The sequence below is a fragment of the Armigeres subalbatus genome, chromosome 2 (genome assembly GCF_024139115.2).
Source record: "Armigeres subalbatus isolate Guangzhou_Male chromosome 2, GZ_Asu_2, whole genome shotgun sequence".
Taxonomy (NCBI): Eukaryota; Metazoa; Arthropoda; class Insecta; order Diptera; family Culicidae; genus Armigeres; species Armigeres subalbatus.
The window spans coordinates 149,520,310-149,536,151 of NC_085140.1; the positions used below are offsets into that span (position 1 = coordinate 149,520,310).

Consider the following 15,842-nt stretch of genomic DNA (forward strand, 5'->3'; position numbering starts at 1 on the left):
TGTTGAGCAGAATTCAGTATGTGAAAGTTTTCAACAGGGTAGTCATTTGTGCCCACTACTTTTTGTCATGGTCAATGTTAGTTGCCTTATTTCATGACTAACGCGATAGTGCTTATCTATGCCGACGACATAGAACTGTTCATGCCAGTGAAAGTCCTCAATGACTGCATTTTGCTGCAAAAGGATCTTTACAACTTCGAAAGATTTGTAAGCGAACATAAATGGACTAAGCGTTAATCCAAGCAAATGCTCGGTGATTACTTACACCAGGAGAGTTCAGCCGATATCATTCACATACAGTTGGGAACATGAAATTCTGCAACGAGTAGATAACGTTCAGCATTTGGGCGTAACAATCGTCAGTCACTGACATTCAACGACCATATCAATGGCGTCATTGCAACTTTTTGCGCTTACTGACGCTTTGGCCGTGATCTTACCGGTCCTCACGCAATCCTAACAATATATACTGCCGTGAATCGCAAGTCAGTCCCATCTGTATATGGCATCCATATAGACTTGCGATTCACGGCAGTATACCAGCCTCGTTGGGACTAAACTGCACTTTGCGAGTGTAACTTTAATATGACGTACACATTCCACGGCTGGAAGCAGTACAGCGGAAGTTTTTGAAATTTGCTGTGAGAAATCTTGGATGGAGAGAACATTTACCTACCGGTGTATGAAGATCTCTGCTCATTGGTTGATGTCGACACCATCAATAGCAGACACAAGATCGCTGACAGTGTTTTTCTGCAACACCCTGAGTGGACGGATCAGCAGTCCGTATCTTTACAACCGGCTCAATCTCAACACTAGTCATTGATCCTCCATTCAGATCGAGGAACTACACGCAGCATGAGCCAACTAGTAGGTTCATGAATGATTTCAACAGACTACATACAGGATGTTATTTCCACAACTATGACAACAGAAGTGATTCGTAATAAAGTAGGATTATATTTGAAAAGACGTGCAACATTAATTTTGTGTATAAGTAGGGTAACAGGCTTACCAATAACAAAAGAAAGGAATAATGTGAGATTGAGATTGACTTGACTCAAAATTTTGTTTGACTTATATATGATTCAAAATTTATTTTGCTCAGACTTAAGATCTATAATATATCACGTGATATAGAGTAGCTTGATGATAAATTTCATACATTTACTGACAATTATGGTCATATTGCATGTCGAAATACTCGTCTAACACGTGATACAGTTCGTACTCTGTATACCCTAATTCAAATTATATTTAACGTTATTTTTACAATATTTTGAATTTTCAGAATATATCAGTTTTCAATTTATTTTAATATTAGTTTTTTTTTATAATAATTTAAGGAACTATGAATTACCCAAAAGCAATTGTAATTGTTCCTTCCGCGTATTCCGAATGTGCTCAGCAATCATCTTTTTGGGATTTTTTCGATACTTTTTCGACTTTAAAACTTGGTTTACCTTCTGACAGCGGGCAAGAAAATCGACCTTCTTCTTCTTTAACCTGTCCGCCTTGAGTTGCTGTTTTGTCTTGGGGGCCGCTTTCTTGTCGTACTTGGGAACTCCTGTTTTGATACTGTCGGTCTGTTTCATCTTGAAGAGCGACTCCAACGACGGAAGGGCGTCCAACAGCGGCTTCATATCGCCCGTGACGGCCGTTTTTTCGCGTTTCTTCTTCAGTTTGTCCTCTTTGAATGCCTTCTGGGTAAGCTGAACCTTCTTCAGTATTTCCTCTTTCCGGAACTTGATTTTATCCTTTTTACTGAGTCGACTAATGGCGGTCTTTCGGAGCTTCTTGACTTTACCTGGAGTGTCTGATTCATTATTGGCCGCAAGTTCGGGTGATTCTTTTTCGGATGGGGAATCCGATTTGGTGATATGCTTCGACTTGGTGGTCTTCGACACAACTTTGAAACTTTTGGGCTCAGGACCGTTCAACTGCACCGGTATGGTGCGATAAATTGGAAATGGCCCGGAAACAATTTTTGTATCCACTTCTTTCTTATCCGTTATAACTTTACTTTTAGTTTGAAATAACTTTTTGTTCAGCTTTCCCATTTTTCTTTATAATTTTCAAAAACTTATGAAGAGCACGCGGGAAAGACGATTTCAGAAACGACCTGCGTAGGCTGTGAAGAAAGCAAACAAAGACCCACTGGAAATAAAATGGAATGCCATGAGTCGCATTGCGATGACAGTCAGGTAAATAGGATATATTTATATACAATTTATATACCGTGACCTGATCAGTCAAAATAATAACAAGTTGAACATTTTCATCCATAATTTTGAAGCGATTATTGTGAGTTGAAGCGATAAAGTGAATAAGGATATAGCTTTACATTGAGTATTACAATGTCTGATGAAGAGCAAGTTGCAGTCAAAGTGGAGTTCAGATCAAAATCGAAAAAACAATTTCGGAAACGCATTAAATCAGAGGACGATGAAAAACCCAATAATGATACCATGTAAGTTAAATTTTCAAGCCCTTTCCCGACTGCACTGTTATACACCCATGATGAATTAAAAAAAAAACCTTTCCTGAATCCTTTTGCTTTGAAGATTACGAGATCTGCTGTATACACCTGGCATGTATACAATCACTAAATAATTTACTTTTTACTCTATTTAATTTTACGCTTAGGTTGAGCAGTTATTAACATGTCTTCAACGATGTCCTAATTATTGCTATTTTTGCAGATCCAAGTTGGAAGAAACCAAGGAGAAGCAGAGATTGCGTATTAAGCCCAATGGGGTTAACATACTTACGCTGGCTGTCGGCAAGAGAGTTACTGTTGAGGAAGAAGTTACCAATGTAAGTTTTCTTTTTTCATACTTCTAATTCCTTAAATATGCCTTACAACATTCATATCGTTTGCATTTCAGAAAGATTTATTCAATGCGAAAGCTGGCGGAATGGTGAATATGCAGGCCTTGAAGTCTGGTAAAATCAAAGCTGTCGACGACGCATATGACACGGGAATTGGTACTCAGTTTTCAGCCGAGACCAACAAGCGAGATGAAGACGAGGAAATGATGAAGTAAGATTTTTCAAATTCAGTACTGTATGCAACGACTATACAACGTAATCTTTTATACAGATATATTGAAGATCAATTGAGCAAAAAGAAAGGTGTAGCTAAAGATCCTACAGGTGAACCCGAGACAGACTCAGCTCACAAATATCTCAGTCCGGAAGAAGCAGCTCTTCTGTCACTACCTGCGCATCTCAGTCAGACGTCTTCGCAAAGATCGGAGGAGATGTTGTCCAACCAGATGTTGAGTGGCATTCCAGAAGTAGATCTAGGAATCGAAGCCAAAATCAAGAATATCGAAGCTACGGAGGATGCAAAGATTAAATTTCTCCAGGAACAGCAGAGAAAGAAAGACCTGCCTTCGCATTTCGTACCTTCGAACATGGCTGTGAACTTTATGCAGCATAACCGTTTCAAGATCGATCAGCCGGTACAGCAAAAACGGAGGTATGCGGAAGTTCAACAGCATCGTTCCGGTGACGAGAAAGTCCCGAAGAAGGCAACTGATGACTATCATTTCGATAAATTCAAGAAGCAGTACAGACGGCATTAAAAATCATTTTAGGTGTATTCATTTTCTGTCTAATAAAATGTACCTCCAATACTGGGCTATTGTATTTCCTAATAACTTGTAATAACTTATCGCATTTTCCGTAATTCTAATTTCTTACGAGAGACAACCACCTAGGGTCTGTTCAAATATTACGTAACGCGAAAAACGTCGCTTTTAAGGACCGCCCACCCCATCGTAACAATTTTTTTGAAATCTTGTTTTTGGTAGAATAAAAACCACGATACAATAAACTATTATTTTTTGTGTATTTTATGCTATTCTGAAGACAATAACTATTATTTGAAAAATTTAAATATTTTTTTCTCAATTGATACGCGTAACAATTTCTCGAAGGACCCCCTATATTTTGCGTAACAAATCGTAACAAAAAGAAAACAACCCCCCACTCCCTATTGCGTTACGTAATATTTGAACAGACTCCTACATTAAGAAGACAACCTTCACACATCAACGTTACAACCCTACCCATCACCAAATGGGCCGCGACATGCCTTCCTGTCCGATTGATATCATAAACATATTCCTTAATTCTTACACCCTAATACTAGGTACTCATTTATCATTGCTTATTTCAAGATACACATACACACACACACACGCGGAGGGTTACTACCCCGAACAAGGTTAGTGGTGCTTACTACCCCGAACAAGGTTAGCTGAACTCGGCCAGGTACCTCCAAAACCGGGGGAGGAAGGACCTGGAAAGGTCCGTCCACTCAGGAAAGACGGTGGTAAGGGGTTACGGCAGGCTAAGGGCTCTCAGCCGCCCCAGACCAGGGAAATAGAGGGAGATGACGCCTCCTGGACCCTGGTAAAGAACAAGAGGAAACCGCAGCAAGAAGAGGCGATGCCCTAGTCATCAAGACGGACGAGGCTAAGTACTCGGACGTCTTGAAGGCGACGAGGAGTGGCGTTATGCTCGGTGAACTCGGCACCGACGTACGTCGAACATGACGTTCCCGAACGGGCGAGATGATCCTCGAGCTGAAGCGGGGCGTTTTGCAAAAAGGCACCGCCTACAAGAAGTTGGCGGAGGAAGTCCTAGGCGAGACGGTCAAGGTGAGGGCACTCACGACGGAGGTGAATCTAAGGGTTAAAGACCTGAACGAAATCACCGAAGTCGAAGAGCTCGTCACGGCACTGCGGCGACAGTGTGAAGTGGGGACGCCCACCGCAGCCGTTCGGCTACGGAAAGTACCGGCAGGGACGCAGGTAGTATTGGTTCGGCTATCTGTAGCGGACGCCTCCAAGGTAGTCAAGTTAGGGAACGTCAAGGTGGGATGGTCGGTGTGCCCTGTGGACATATACGAGCAACTCGAAGTTTGCTTCAAGTGCCTGGAACCGGGGCTCAAGCAATGGTACTGCAAAGGCCCTGATAGAAGCAAGCTCTGCCGACGCTGCGGATTGAAGGGACATCAGGCACAATGCTGCACGAACCCTCCCCATTGTTTCATTTGTTCTAGCAAAGCTGTGAACAGCAAGCACTCCATGGGGGTGCCCTGCAAAATCACAGTGCAGGTAACGCAGCTAAACCTGAACCACTGTGATGCAGCCCAGCAACTGCTGTGTCAGACAGTTGCTGAATGGGGGACGGATATCGCCATTGTAGCGGATCCTTACCGGGTACCCGCCAAGAACGGTAATTGGGTAACCTATGGGTCTAAAATGGCGGCGATATGGACAACGGGGAAATCCCCAGTCCAAGAGTTGGTGGGGCTTCGTCATTGCCAAAGTCAACGGGGTCTTCTTCTGCAGCTGCTATGCGCCTCCTCGATGGTCGATCTAGCAGTTCGGTCGTATGCTGGATTGTTTGACGGCTAACTTGATGGGGCGTAGGCCGGTGGTGATAGCGGTGGACTTCAACGCTTGGGCCGTAGAATGGAGAAGCCGTTCCACGAATCAACGGGGGCAGATCCTGCTGGAATCACTGGCTATGTTGGATGTGGACTTGGCCAATGTCGGTACCAAAAGTACCTACAGCTGGAACGGGGCCGAGTCGATTTAGCGACGTTACGTTCTGAAGCCCTGGCCAAACGAGTTGTTCGAACTGGAGGGCGGTTCTGGCGGTTCGCTACAGTATCGACTATACGACCAACATTCAGCGGACGGAAGAAGGGGGAAGGCCTAGCCCTCGTATGTGGAAGACATCGTACTTCGACGACGAGGTGTTTAAGGAAGCGCTCCGCCGCGAGCACAATACTCTCGGTCTGAGCGGTGTTACCGTTTTCGGTACCAAGGACCAGTCCATTTGCGTGTGTACCAGCAAATAACATATACTAACCATTATTATTGTGAGACTTTGCATGCAGTAGAAAAGGGAGAATAGGGGTAAATTTTACAACCGCCTATTCTGCCTTAAACGTGTAAAATTAACTAATTCCGTGTGGCTCAAATCTCGCGGGCGACGATGGCACCCCTATGCTGGGGACGGAGAGAGAAGAGAAGAGAAGATCGTATTGGGTCGCGACTGGGCAGTCGGGAGGCAACCAAGCTAGAACACAGTTGTGTGAAGAAAGATTTTTGAAGGAAGAGACGCTTAACCAAAAGGGACCACGCGGTGGCGCCAAGGAAAGCCGGTGTCAAGCCGAAGTTCGAAGAACCGTGTCCGGTGTCGCGGAGTTTCTCCGACAAAGTTCTAGGGTGCAAAACCGGGCCCGGAAGTATTCCCCGTTTGACCGCCCTCCCGAGGATTGTCAGTAGTACCCGGTTGGAACCGTTTCCGACCAGAGCAAGCCGGCCATCTAGTTTCCCGATCCGGTTTAGTTCCGGCCAGCAAGTTTCTCGAGGAAGGTCCAAGTCGGTTGTGGCACACCAGACGACGTACAAGCGGCGCGAATTCCGGAACCGCTACACCCGTAGCCTCGATGAGCGAACCCCAATAGTCGCCATTGTCCTGTGACAACCAAACGCCACGAGGTGGCTACATTAATTACCCCGTCGTCATCACTTTCTACCGCCGGAGACAGACCGGATAAAAAGACCGTCAACCTACGGTGTCCTCGCGGATTGCCCTCTCTCGGAAGGATCGGTGACCAGGTTTGGTGGCCGGACGAGACGACGTGTCGTCAGCATAGTGAAGAACGAACCACCAGCCAATGCTACTCATCGTCAGGGAGTGGCGGACAAGATCCCTGCCAGCCGGACTCCTGATCCCAACTCGAAGTTCATGCCAAATTCCAAAAACTCTCGGAGACAATGAGGATAGTCGCCGACCTGAAGCCGGGAGAAAGCTCCGCTCCCCGAACCGTACCGCAGGAGGCTACCGTAGGGGCATTGCATTCTGGGCGGGCCGGCGAACCCACATTTGCCAGCCAACCCGCAACACCTATGGGAAGTGAGGAGCCTGGTCGCCCCATGTTTTTCCTGGACATCTATCGGCCGCAACGAAATTTACTAACTAAAACACTAACCCTAACATAATAAGATGAAAAAAATAAATAATAGTTAAAATGTAAATTAAATTCTTTTTGATGAAATTGAAAGGCTATTGGTGCATGCAATTGAATTGATCCTTCCTTGTTCTGTCCACTTCAGCTACGTCTTGTGTCGTATGTCCTTTGAGCAGGAGGTAAGCCGGCCCTGAGGAAAGGTGAGCTAGTTTGGGACGTGTGGACGTCCACTGCCTACACTGAGATGAAAACACCATTATATTTTATGTGCGGGAATCATATAAAAAAGATTCGATTGGAGCTACCACGACTTTATGTGCAGCATTTGAAATCCTTTTATCAACAAGGATATTCAATAACCAACTACATACAATATAAAGGTGATCTATTTATATGCCATTAGAATTGCCAATGAATTTTATGTGCAATGGTTGATAGTTGATAATTATCAATACTTGCACATAAAACTCAATAACAAACTATACAGTCGTGATTCGCTGGTTGGGCCACGACCTCGGCCCAACTAACGAATTCGGTTTTTTAGTTGGGCCAACTGACAGCCATTTGAACACGTGTATTTCGACTTGAACATCACAAATGATGTCCAGTGACGCCAAATTCCGTTTTCAGTGTTTACATTGAATTTTGACGTACGGTTGCTTTTTAGTTGGGCCATGGCCCAACCAGCGGAGACCCAACTAAAAAGTGACCCAAGTATTAAAATCCCAACCAGCGAATCCCGACTGTAATAGATATTTTTCTGGTCAACTGTTGATGGCGGGATGAAATTTTTCTCTGGCGGCAAAATGTAAGCGAATTAAACTGAATATTTACATTGTTTACTAATAAATTTTCACTTTTCAGTGTTATTCCGATTCCTGTCGTGCGTGTACCATGGATTTACAGTTTCACCTGCATCAGTGTCGCTTATCGAGTTCAGGTTCCGAAATTATAAAATGCCAAACTGGTATCGCGAGAAAAATGGCTTCCGGAATACGCCTTCTATCGGGGATGGAATCGACGCCGCTTCCAAAAAGAGGATTCTCGTTGCATCATGCAAACCGGGACACCTTTGGATTCCTTGTTTCTGGCCGGTTTCTGGAGGATATCTGTCATTAGCTGCTGGATCTGTACGCCGAGTCAATTCCAGACAATCTGCCCAGCGAATCATCGCCACCGCCACATTCCATTGATATCGGGAAAAGACGAATATCAATAATAATTCCCCACCGAATACACATCATCACGGATACATTCTCTCACGATGGAAATTACGGCACCAACCCCGCTATCAACGCAACTGCCGTCCTACAATTCTACGGCATCACCTCCTTTGGGGCCAATTCCCTCCCTCAGCCCTGGCAACTCTCCCCACATTCGCACTCACACTATCCACCGTCCGGACCTTGTTAGATGCTTTGTAAACTATCAAGTTTTTTTTTTCTTTTGGTTGGTGGTGTAAATTTAAGGAAATTGTCTTGGAAATTGTACTGCGATCATTCTTCTTGTAGAAAATAAAAAAAACTGGTATTAAATTAAATTGTGTTTTTTATATTGTTTTTTAATTGAGAATTAACTAAACAGAATACATTTGGTTTATGCAGCAGGCCACATGAATAATATTGGCAGCTGCATTTATAATATATTGGAAAAGCTAATTAAATTATATTAGATGTGTATTTATTTTATGTGTGCATTGCACATAAAATCTAAGAACCACAAAATTGTCTAGTTTTATGTGCGCGATTAATAAAAAATATTTGCAAAGCTTGATTGCAAAAATCTATGTGCGCTGCACATAAAATTTAGATGGTAATTAAGCTCAGTGTAGACGTGTGGACGTCACCGGTAGTCACAATTGGCGCCCAACGTGGGGCACGATGGTGGCCCTCCTCCGCCGGCGATGTCTTCGTCGGCATCCGCTGCCAGCGCTGGCAGCCGCGGAACTTCAGGCAGCAACATCCCCGCTGCCGGATCACTCGGATCCAGTGCGAATTCTAGCAGCCGTGCAGACAACCGCAGCGCGTCGGACAAGACCAACAACAGCAGCAACAGCAGTTCGATGAACCGTGGCGGCGGAGGATCCACTTTGCCCCCACTGGGTGATATGAACATGAGTTTGGGCCCGGTTGACATTCCGGAACCAGTGCCCTTGGCACTGGAATCTTCCGCACCCGGAGGAATGGATCGGGTGGACAATTCTCGTAATGACAACGGTCGCCATTCGTCCAGCAAGAAGCCTCGTACGGATATGAAACCAACCCCGGATGTGCCGGAGAAACTGGGTCACCATAAAAGCCATCATCATCACCATCACCATCATACAAAGTACGTTGATCCGCACGAAGACATTGGTCTTAGAAGCCTGTTCAAAGAAGGTGGCATACCCCCTACAACGCAAGCCCCAACCGGCATGCCAACAGCAGTTGATGAAGTTATTTTTGGTTCTCTTCAAAGATTAGGCTTAACAGATTCCACAACGGCAAACGGGGAATCTGAAGACCTTAGACAGGGTCTATTAAAGCTGGAACATGAACTCTACCTATTGCGTAAGTACAAGGAGACGCATCCAGCTACCACTATTTCAGTGGTACCGAATCCATCGGTTTGCACGGGAACAATCTCTAAACAGTCTATGGCAGACATCCCATTGTACTCTAGACAGGTACGGTTTACTGAGACGAGTATACCCACACAATACCCAGAATCTATTTTTTCTAATTCAAATAATTTTTGGAACTTTTCCAGCCAGTCTGGACAAGCATCAGGCTGTGACTCTCACGAACCAATTGGGTCCGTGAGAAATAACGGCTGGTATCCATCAAACCACGCTATTACGAACCCGACACAAACCAACACGGTCCCAAGAATGGCTGCATCTTCCAGCTTTGGAGGTGGTTATAACCACACAAACGTAAGCTATTCGACTTCCCCATGGATTAATTCCTTTCAATCGCCCAGCGAATACACAGCTCTCGCCCTAGGGGGACAGTTCCCCACATATGGAGGGTTGCCCAATGAGGCATGGAAAATGGTTCCTTTTGAACGGTACGAACGGGCTGATATTCAGGGGGGCACCACCAGAATGCACCAGGGCTCGGTAGGAAATCCGAGGTCAACTTCTGTCCCGGGTTCAGTACCAACCTGTGTGAGAAACAGTAGGTCTTCAGGGGCTCCAACCCCTGCTGCAGGACTCATACCAGTAACTGCACCAGGGCAATTGCCCGTTAGCTCGTTCAGTGGCTTTCCGCCCACCGGGATGGTCGGTCTACCACAAGGAATGGTGGATACAACACAAAGATCGTATAATCGCAAGTCCCTACCTGTTTCAAAATGGAAATTGGTTAAATACGCTGGTACCGATCAGGGACTTAAACTTAATGAATTCCTTCATTTAGTGTCGCAGCTGGCTTTGTCTGAAAATGTTTCAGAAGCCGAGCTTTTTGATTCCGCGTTCCACCTATTCACCGGGCCTGCCCTGAATTGGTATATGTCCATGAGATCAACGGGGCGACTGGTGAACTGGACTCACTTAGTCTTCGAACTCCGTAAGGCTTTCGTACACCCTGATCTTGACTCGCTTGTCCGAGCAAGAATTTACCAAAGACGCCAAACCAGGAATGAGACATTTCAAGAATTTTATTATGAAATGGAGAGTATGTTCCGCTCCATGAGCAATTCTATGACGGAAGGAGAGAAATTAGATGTTTTGAGAAGAAATATGCGGTCAGATTATAAAAAAACGCTTCTCTGGAAACCCATAACTAACTTGTCGGAGCTACTGGATGCCGGACACCTAATTGATGCGTCAAACTTTTCGTTGTTTTCAAAAATGTTTGACGCTGAAAGATCTACTAATGTAGTATCCATGGAGAACCCCAGACGAGACGAAAGAAAGCCTTCTCCTCGTTACACCAGTAACTCAAAATCACAGGAAAAGAGTTATTCCAAGAACCGAGAAATGCCTGTTAATAAGAATGTGGGCAATTCTAAAATCGGGTTCAAACCTCAATCAAACACTAATCAACCGTCGAAATCTGATCCCGGCGAGGGAAGTTCAAAACCAAGACGAACGTTGGATTACTTGGTAGAAGGCTATAGACCACCCCGAGGTTATGAGTGCCTCTTTTGTAGGCAAACTAACCATACCCTCGAACATTGTCGCAGTTATAAAGGTTTGATGTGCCTAGTCTGCGGCTTTAAGGGGTTTGAAACACAACATTGTCCGTATTGTGAAAAAACGAACAGTGGGTAATGTCTATGACATAACCGCTAAGTGGACGTAGGACTTGACTTGACCATGCCTTCAAGATACATAATATGTCCAAATTTCTCACATCAACTATTTTGGATAAATAATCGGCGTTGCATACCATTCCTTGGCAAAATCTTCTCATCAAACCGACACAGAAATCAAATCTACCTCGAGCAAGAATCATCAAAAAAATTCAGGAAGTATCTGTCCGGTCACGAAAAATTAGCCTCGACAGTGGCAACCTTCCCACTGAAGGACTGCCTGAAATAAACCACAAGTTGGCTAAGCAGCGGATGTAGACTGTATCTCAGCCTTTCCACTGAAGGGCCTTCTAATCCGTGCGATAGCGACTGAAGGACAACATTATTTTTAACCCTTAGAGCCTTGAAAAAGGCTGTTTGCTTCGGCTAAGTGCAAAAAGTAAGAAAACGATCTTTTCAAATAACCGCGAATTTCTAGTGATGGTATAAAAAAGACTGAATGCTCTGCGAGCGAATGCACTTTTCTTTTATACCTTATTTTGAATCTTCTCTGCTTCCCAATTGGTGGGCCAATCAGCTAGTGTCTTATATCCCGCTTCTTTGGCAACCAAAGCGTCATCATCATCAACGCGTTCGAGAAGGGTTTCTTCTTTTTTACGCTTGTTGCTCGCTGCTGGCGTCTATTTCCTAACGGGACTTTTTCGCTAGATACAGGCCAATAAGCCGGGCAAGCGAGCTTAGAATTGCAGTTCAGGTGGGAAGTACGGTGTTCTTTTCTGAGACAACATTGTTAGAAGTAGAAGGAAGGAAACACCCGGACATGGGATTTCAGTGATAAGATTTAGAATTGGTAACATGGGACGATCATTCAGTCACGTTCGCTTTGTGTGCGGTCAGTAGCAAACAATGTTTATCTATATATTTTTGACCAATGCCAAAAACCCAACATTTGATGAAAAATCGATTGATAGTTTATTAATGTTTTAGCTGTAATCGGTGTTTTCTTTATCCAAATAAGATTAAGTGAGAGATTTGGACATCTTATGAATCTTTAAAGGCATGGTCAAGCGAAGTCCTTCGTCCACTTCGCGGTTAAATCAGAAAAAATATCTACTGTTAGTTTTGACGCTATTTATGAAAATCACGCATAAAATTTTATCTCTAGAATATTGGATTTGGCACCCAAGTACAATTTCTATCCCGAAGGGTATTGAAAGCATTGATATTGATCTCTATTATTGGCTCTCGGAAGAACCGTTTGTTTTTTTGGACATACATGCTGCATCAAGTGGCTTTTCTTCAGCCTGTCTCGGCTCAGCATCGATGCCGGCCGGTCTCGGCTCGACTCTGCTGCTGCTGCCGGTATCTGCTCAGCATTGCTGCTTTGTCGGGTCTGTAGGGTGGACTGCTGATGTGCTGGCTAGGTTTCGGATGATGATGGTCGCTTCGATGGTGACGAGCCGAAAAAGCGGTCGGTGCAGACTTCATTCCCTACTAAAAGTGCTGTTCCATCGATGATGCAGTTGCTTCGCTTGTCCCGGTCAGAATGAAAGGAAAAATCGCGTTGCGCTATTTTATGGCTTCTCGGCAGACCCAGCGGCTGCTCATTCGCTGGTGTCTGCACCAATCAGAACGTGGTAATGGAATGATGCAAGAATTATGCGGTACCCATATTTATAGGTTCCCTTGAGCTCAATGTTTTTCATTGAAAACAGTTTCATGCCTATTGAAACAAGTTTTTCGGGTCTTATCAAGCATGGACATGGAAGGCATACTTGAAATCTGTCGATTGAGGGGCTTACCGCAGAAATTCGTCCACTGAGACGAACGCTATTAACGTTTAAAATCTTTCAACACAGCGTAACGCGGTCGATTTGAATATTTTGAAATGACACCCGGTATAGTAAAGAGAGACGTAAGTCCTACGTCAAAAACGGTCTTCAGGCGGCCGAAAAGCGCCGGCCGTCGAATCCACAGCCCAACGCGTAAACAGTTTTCCCGAAGGAATAACCCCTTCTGAATGGTGGGAACCAGTATCAGAAGAGGCTTACCAGACAGATTCACAAGAATCATTAACTATTGCCCTATCGCGACAACAAGACAATCGGCCTTATGCGGCCATTAAAATCTATGGCATTCCTACAAAAGGTCTCCTAGATTCGGGTAGCCAGCTCACCCTAATAAGTGAAGGAGTTTATAAGAAATTAAATGGAACTAAGTTACATTCGTTGACTCGAGTCACCAAGGTTCTCTCTGCGAACGGATCGGAGCTCGAAGTTCTGGGGCAATTAAACATCCCGTTTAACTTTCAAGGTAACTTGAAAATAATTCCTACTTTAGTCGTTCGGAATCTGTCCGTATGTTGCATACTCGGCATGGATTTCTGGCGGAGATTCCGCCTTTGGCCAACTGTACAACAGTGTGCCGAAGTTAATTCTGAAGAGTCTCAGTCCGAAAATGTTCCACCCCTCCTCTCGGAGGCGGAGGAAACTAAATTAAAAGCAATAAAGAAGCTGTTCAAGGTTGCTGAGCCAGACAGCCTTTCATTAACTTCAATGACCGAACATCGAATAGAGATTTCGGAAGAATGGAAAACGAAACCGCCTGTGCGCCAATACCCGTATCCTTTATCACCTAAAGTACAAGAAAAAGTAGCCATCGAACTCGAGCGAATGCTGAAGCTAGGCATCATTGAACGAGCCCACTCCGATTGGTCCTCCAATGTGGTTCCAGTCATCAAACCATCCGGAAAAGTCCGCCTATGCTTAGATGCTCGGAAAATCAACGAGCGAACAGTACGGGACGCCTACCCCTTACCCCACCCTGGGCGTATTCTGAGCCACTTGCCTAGGGCACGGTACTTGAGTACCATTGACTTGTCCGAAGCATTTCTCCAAATCCCTTTGGACAAAAGCTCTCGGCGCTACACGGCGTTCAGCATACAGGGCAGGGGGATGTTCCAATTCACCAGGCTTCCTTTCGGACTGGTTAACAGTCCGGCATCGTTAGCCAGACTGATGGATCGAGTGCTGGGGCATGGTGAATTGGAACCGAACGTCTTCGTGTACCTTGATGACCTTGTCATCGTCACGGAGACGTTCGAAGAGCATGTACGGTTGCTTCAAGAGTTAGCCCGACGATTATCAAAAGCGAATCTTTCGATCAACCTTGAGAAATCGAAATTTTGCGTACATGAGTTGCCATTCCTAGGATACCTGCTTTCTACCGAGGGCCTTCGTCCAAATCCTGAAAAGGTTCAGGCTATCGTGGATTATGAAAGGCCCAATACGGTAACAAAGCTGCGTAGGTTCCTAGGAATGGCCAACTATTACCGTCGATTTATTGACGACTTCAGTGGGGTCACCTCTTCCCTTTCCGACCTACTGAAAACGAAATCCAAAATCTTAGCTTGGAACGAAGCGGCAGAAGAAGGTTTTCGTAAAATAAAAGAAAAATTAATTTCGGCGCCCATACTTTCCCCCCCTGACTTCAATTTAGAGTTTTCCATTCAGACCGATGCCAGCGATGTCGCGGTGGCCGGAATACTGACCCAAATGCAAGGTGGTCAGGAGAGAGTTATAGCTTACTTCTCGCACAAGATGACCACTCCCCAAAGGAATTACCATGCTTGTGAGAAGGAAGCTCTAGCTGCTCTCCTGGCCATTGATGCATTCAGGGGTTACATAGAAGGGTCACATTTTACCCTCGTAACCGACTCTTCTGCCTTAACGCACCTTATGTCTGCTAAATGGAAGACCGCCTCTAGGTGCAGCCGCTGGTGCCTAGAGCTACAGCATTATGATATAACTATCATCCATAGAAAGGGCAAGGAGAATACGGTGCCAGACGCCCTTTCGCGAAGTGTAGCAACAATTTCCAACACCCAATCCAATAGTGAGGACACCACTCAAGGTTCGGTGTCCCCGGAATCCGATCGATCATTCGAAGCTAGTGCAGCGACGAAATGGTACGAACAACTAATCGATAATATAGTTGAAAAGCCAACCGAATATATTGACTTTCAATTACGCGATGGAAAATTGTATAAATATCTCTCCAGCCCGGGTACCATTCAAGATAACCGATTTGACTGGAAAGAGATACCTTCCCCAGAGGAACGGCCAGCCATAATCGTTGATAACCACGATGGATGTATGCATTTAGGGGTCGACAAAACTCTATCCCGAATCCGCCAGCGTTACTTTTGGCCGCGTATGGTCCTAGAAGTACGAGAATACATTAAGAAATGCACAATTTGTAAGGAGACTAAAGGCGCCAATACAGCCTTAGCTCCGCCATTAGGAGAACAGCGGATAACAACTCATCCATGGCAAATAGTTGCCCTGGATTTTATAGGCCCGTTGCCGAGAAGCCGAAAACAGAACCAATATATTCTGTCAGTAGTAGACCTATTCAGCAAATGGATCATGCTGGTTCCGTTTAGGAAGATCGATAGTGTTGCATTAAGTGCCACTCTAAGAGATCAATGGTTTTTCCGTAACTCCGTGCCCGAAGTTGTGATCACAGATAACGCAACCTGCTTTTTATCACGGGAGTTTCGAAGCTTGTTGAATCGATTCGACGTGAGACACTGGCTAATCCTGTG

At 44.9% G+C, this 15,842-nt stretch overlaps 2 protein-coding genes across 2 annotated transcripts; one reads left to right on the forward strand and one right to left on the reverse strand.

Moving 5' to 3' along the window:
• Positions 1 to 1,066: 1,066 nt before the first annotated feature.
• Positions 1,067 to 2,148, reverse strand: LOC134211001 (ribosome biogenesis protein SLX9 homolog). Its single transcript, XM_062687506.1, has one exon. The coding sequence runs from the start codon at positions 2,058 to 2,060 to the stop codon at positions 1,350 to 1,352; it is 711 nt and encodes a 236-aa protein (XP_062543490.1). The 5' UTR covers positions 2,061 to 2,148; the 3' UTR covers positions 1,067 to 1,349.
• A 92-nt stretch (positions 2,149 to 2,240) lies between these two features.
• Positions 2,241 to 3,641, forward strand: LOC134211000 (splicing factor C9orf78). Its single transcript, XM_062687505.1, has 4 exons — positions 2,241 to 2,470; positions 2,703 to 2,817; positions 2,889 to 3,043; positions 3,104 to 3,641. The coding sequence occupies exons 1-4, from the start codon at positions 2,358 to 2,360 to the stop codon at positions 3,588 to 3,590; spliced, it is 870 nt and encodes a 289-aa protein (XP_062543489.1). The 5' UTR covers positions 2,241 to 2,357; the 3' UTR covers positions 3,591 to 3,641.
• Positions 3,642 to 15,842: the final 12,201 nt, after the last annotated feature.

Coding starts and splice junctions, on each gene's coding strand:
- LOC134211001 (XM_062687506.1), bottom strand. CDS start 2,060: ATGGGAAAGCTGAACAAAAAGTTATTTCAAACTAAAAGTAAAGTTATA.
- LOC134211000 (XM_062687505.1), top strand. CDS start 2,358: ATGTCTGATGAAGAGCAAGTTGCAGTCAAAGTGGAGTTCAGATCAAAA. Junction 2,471..2,702: donor AAACCCAATAATGATACCAT/GTAAGTTAAATT, acceptor CTATTTTTGCAG/ATCCAAGTTGGAAGAAACCA. Junction 2,818..2,888: donor TTGAGGAAGAAGTTACCAAT/GTAAGTTTTCTT, acceptor TTTGCATTTCAG/AAAGATTTATTCAATGCGAA.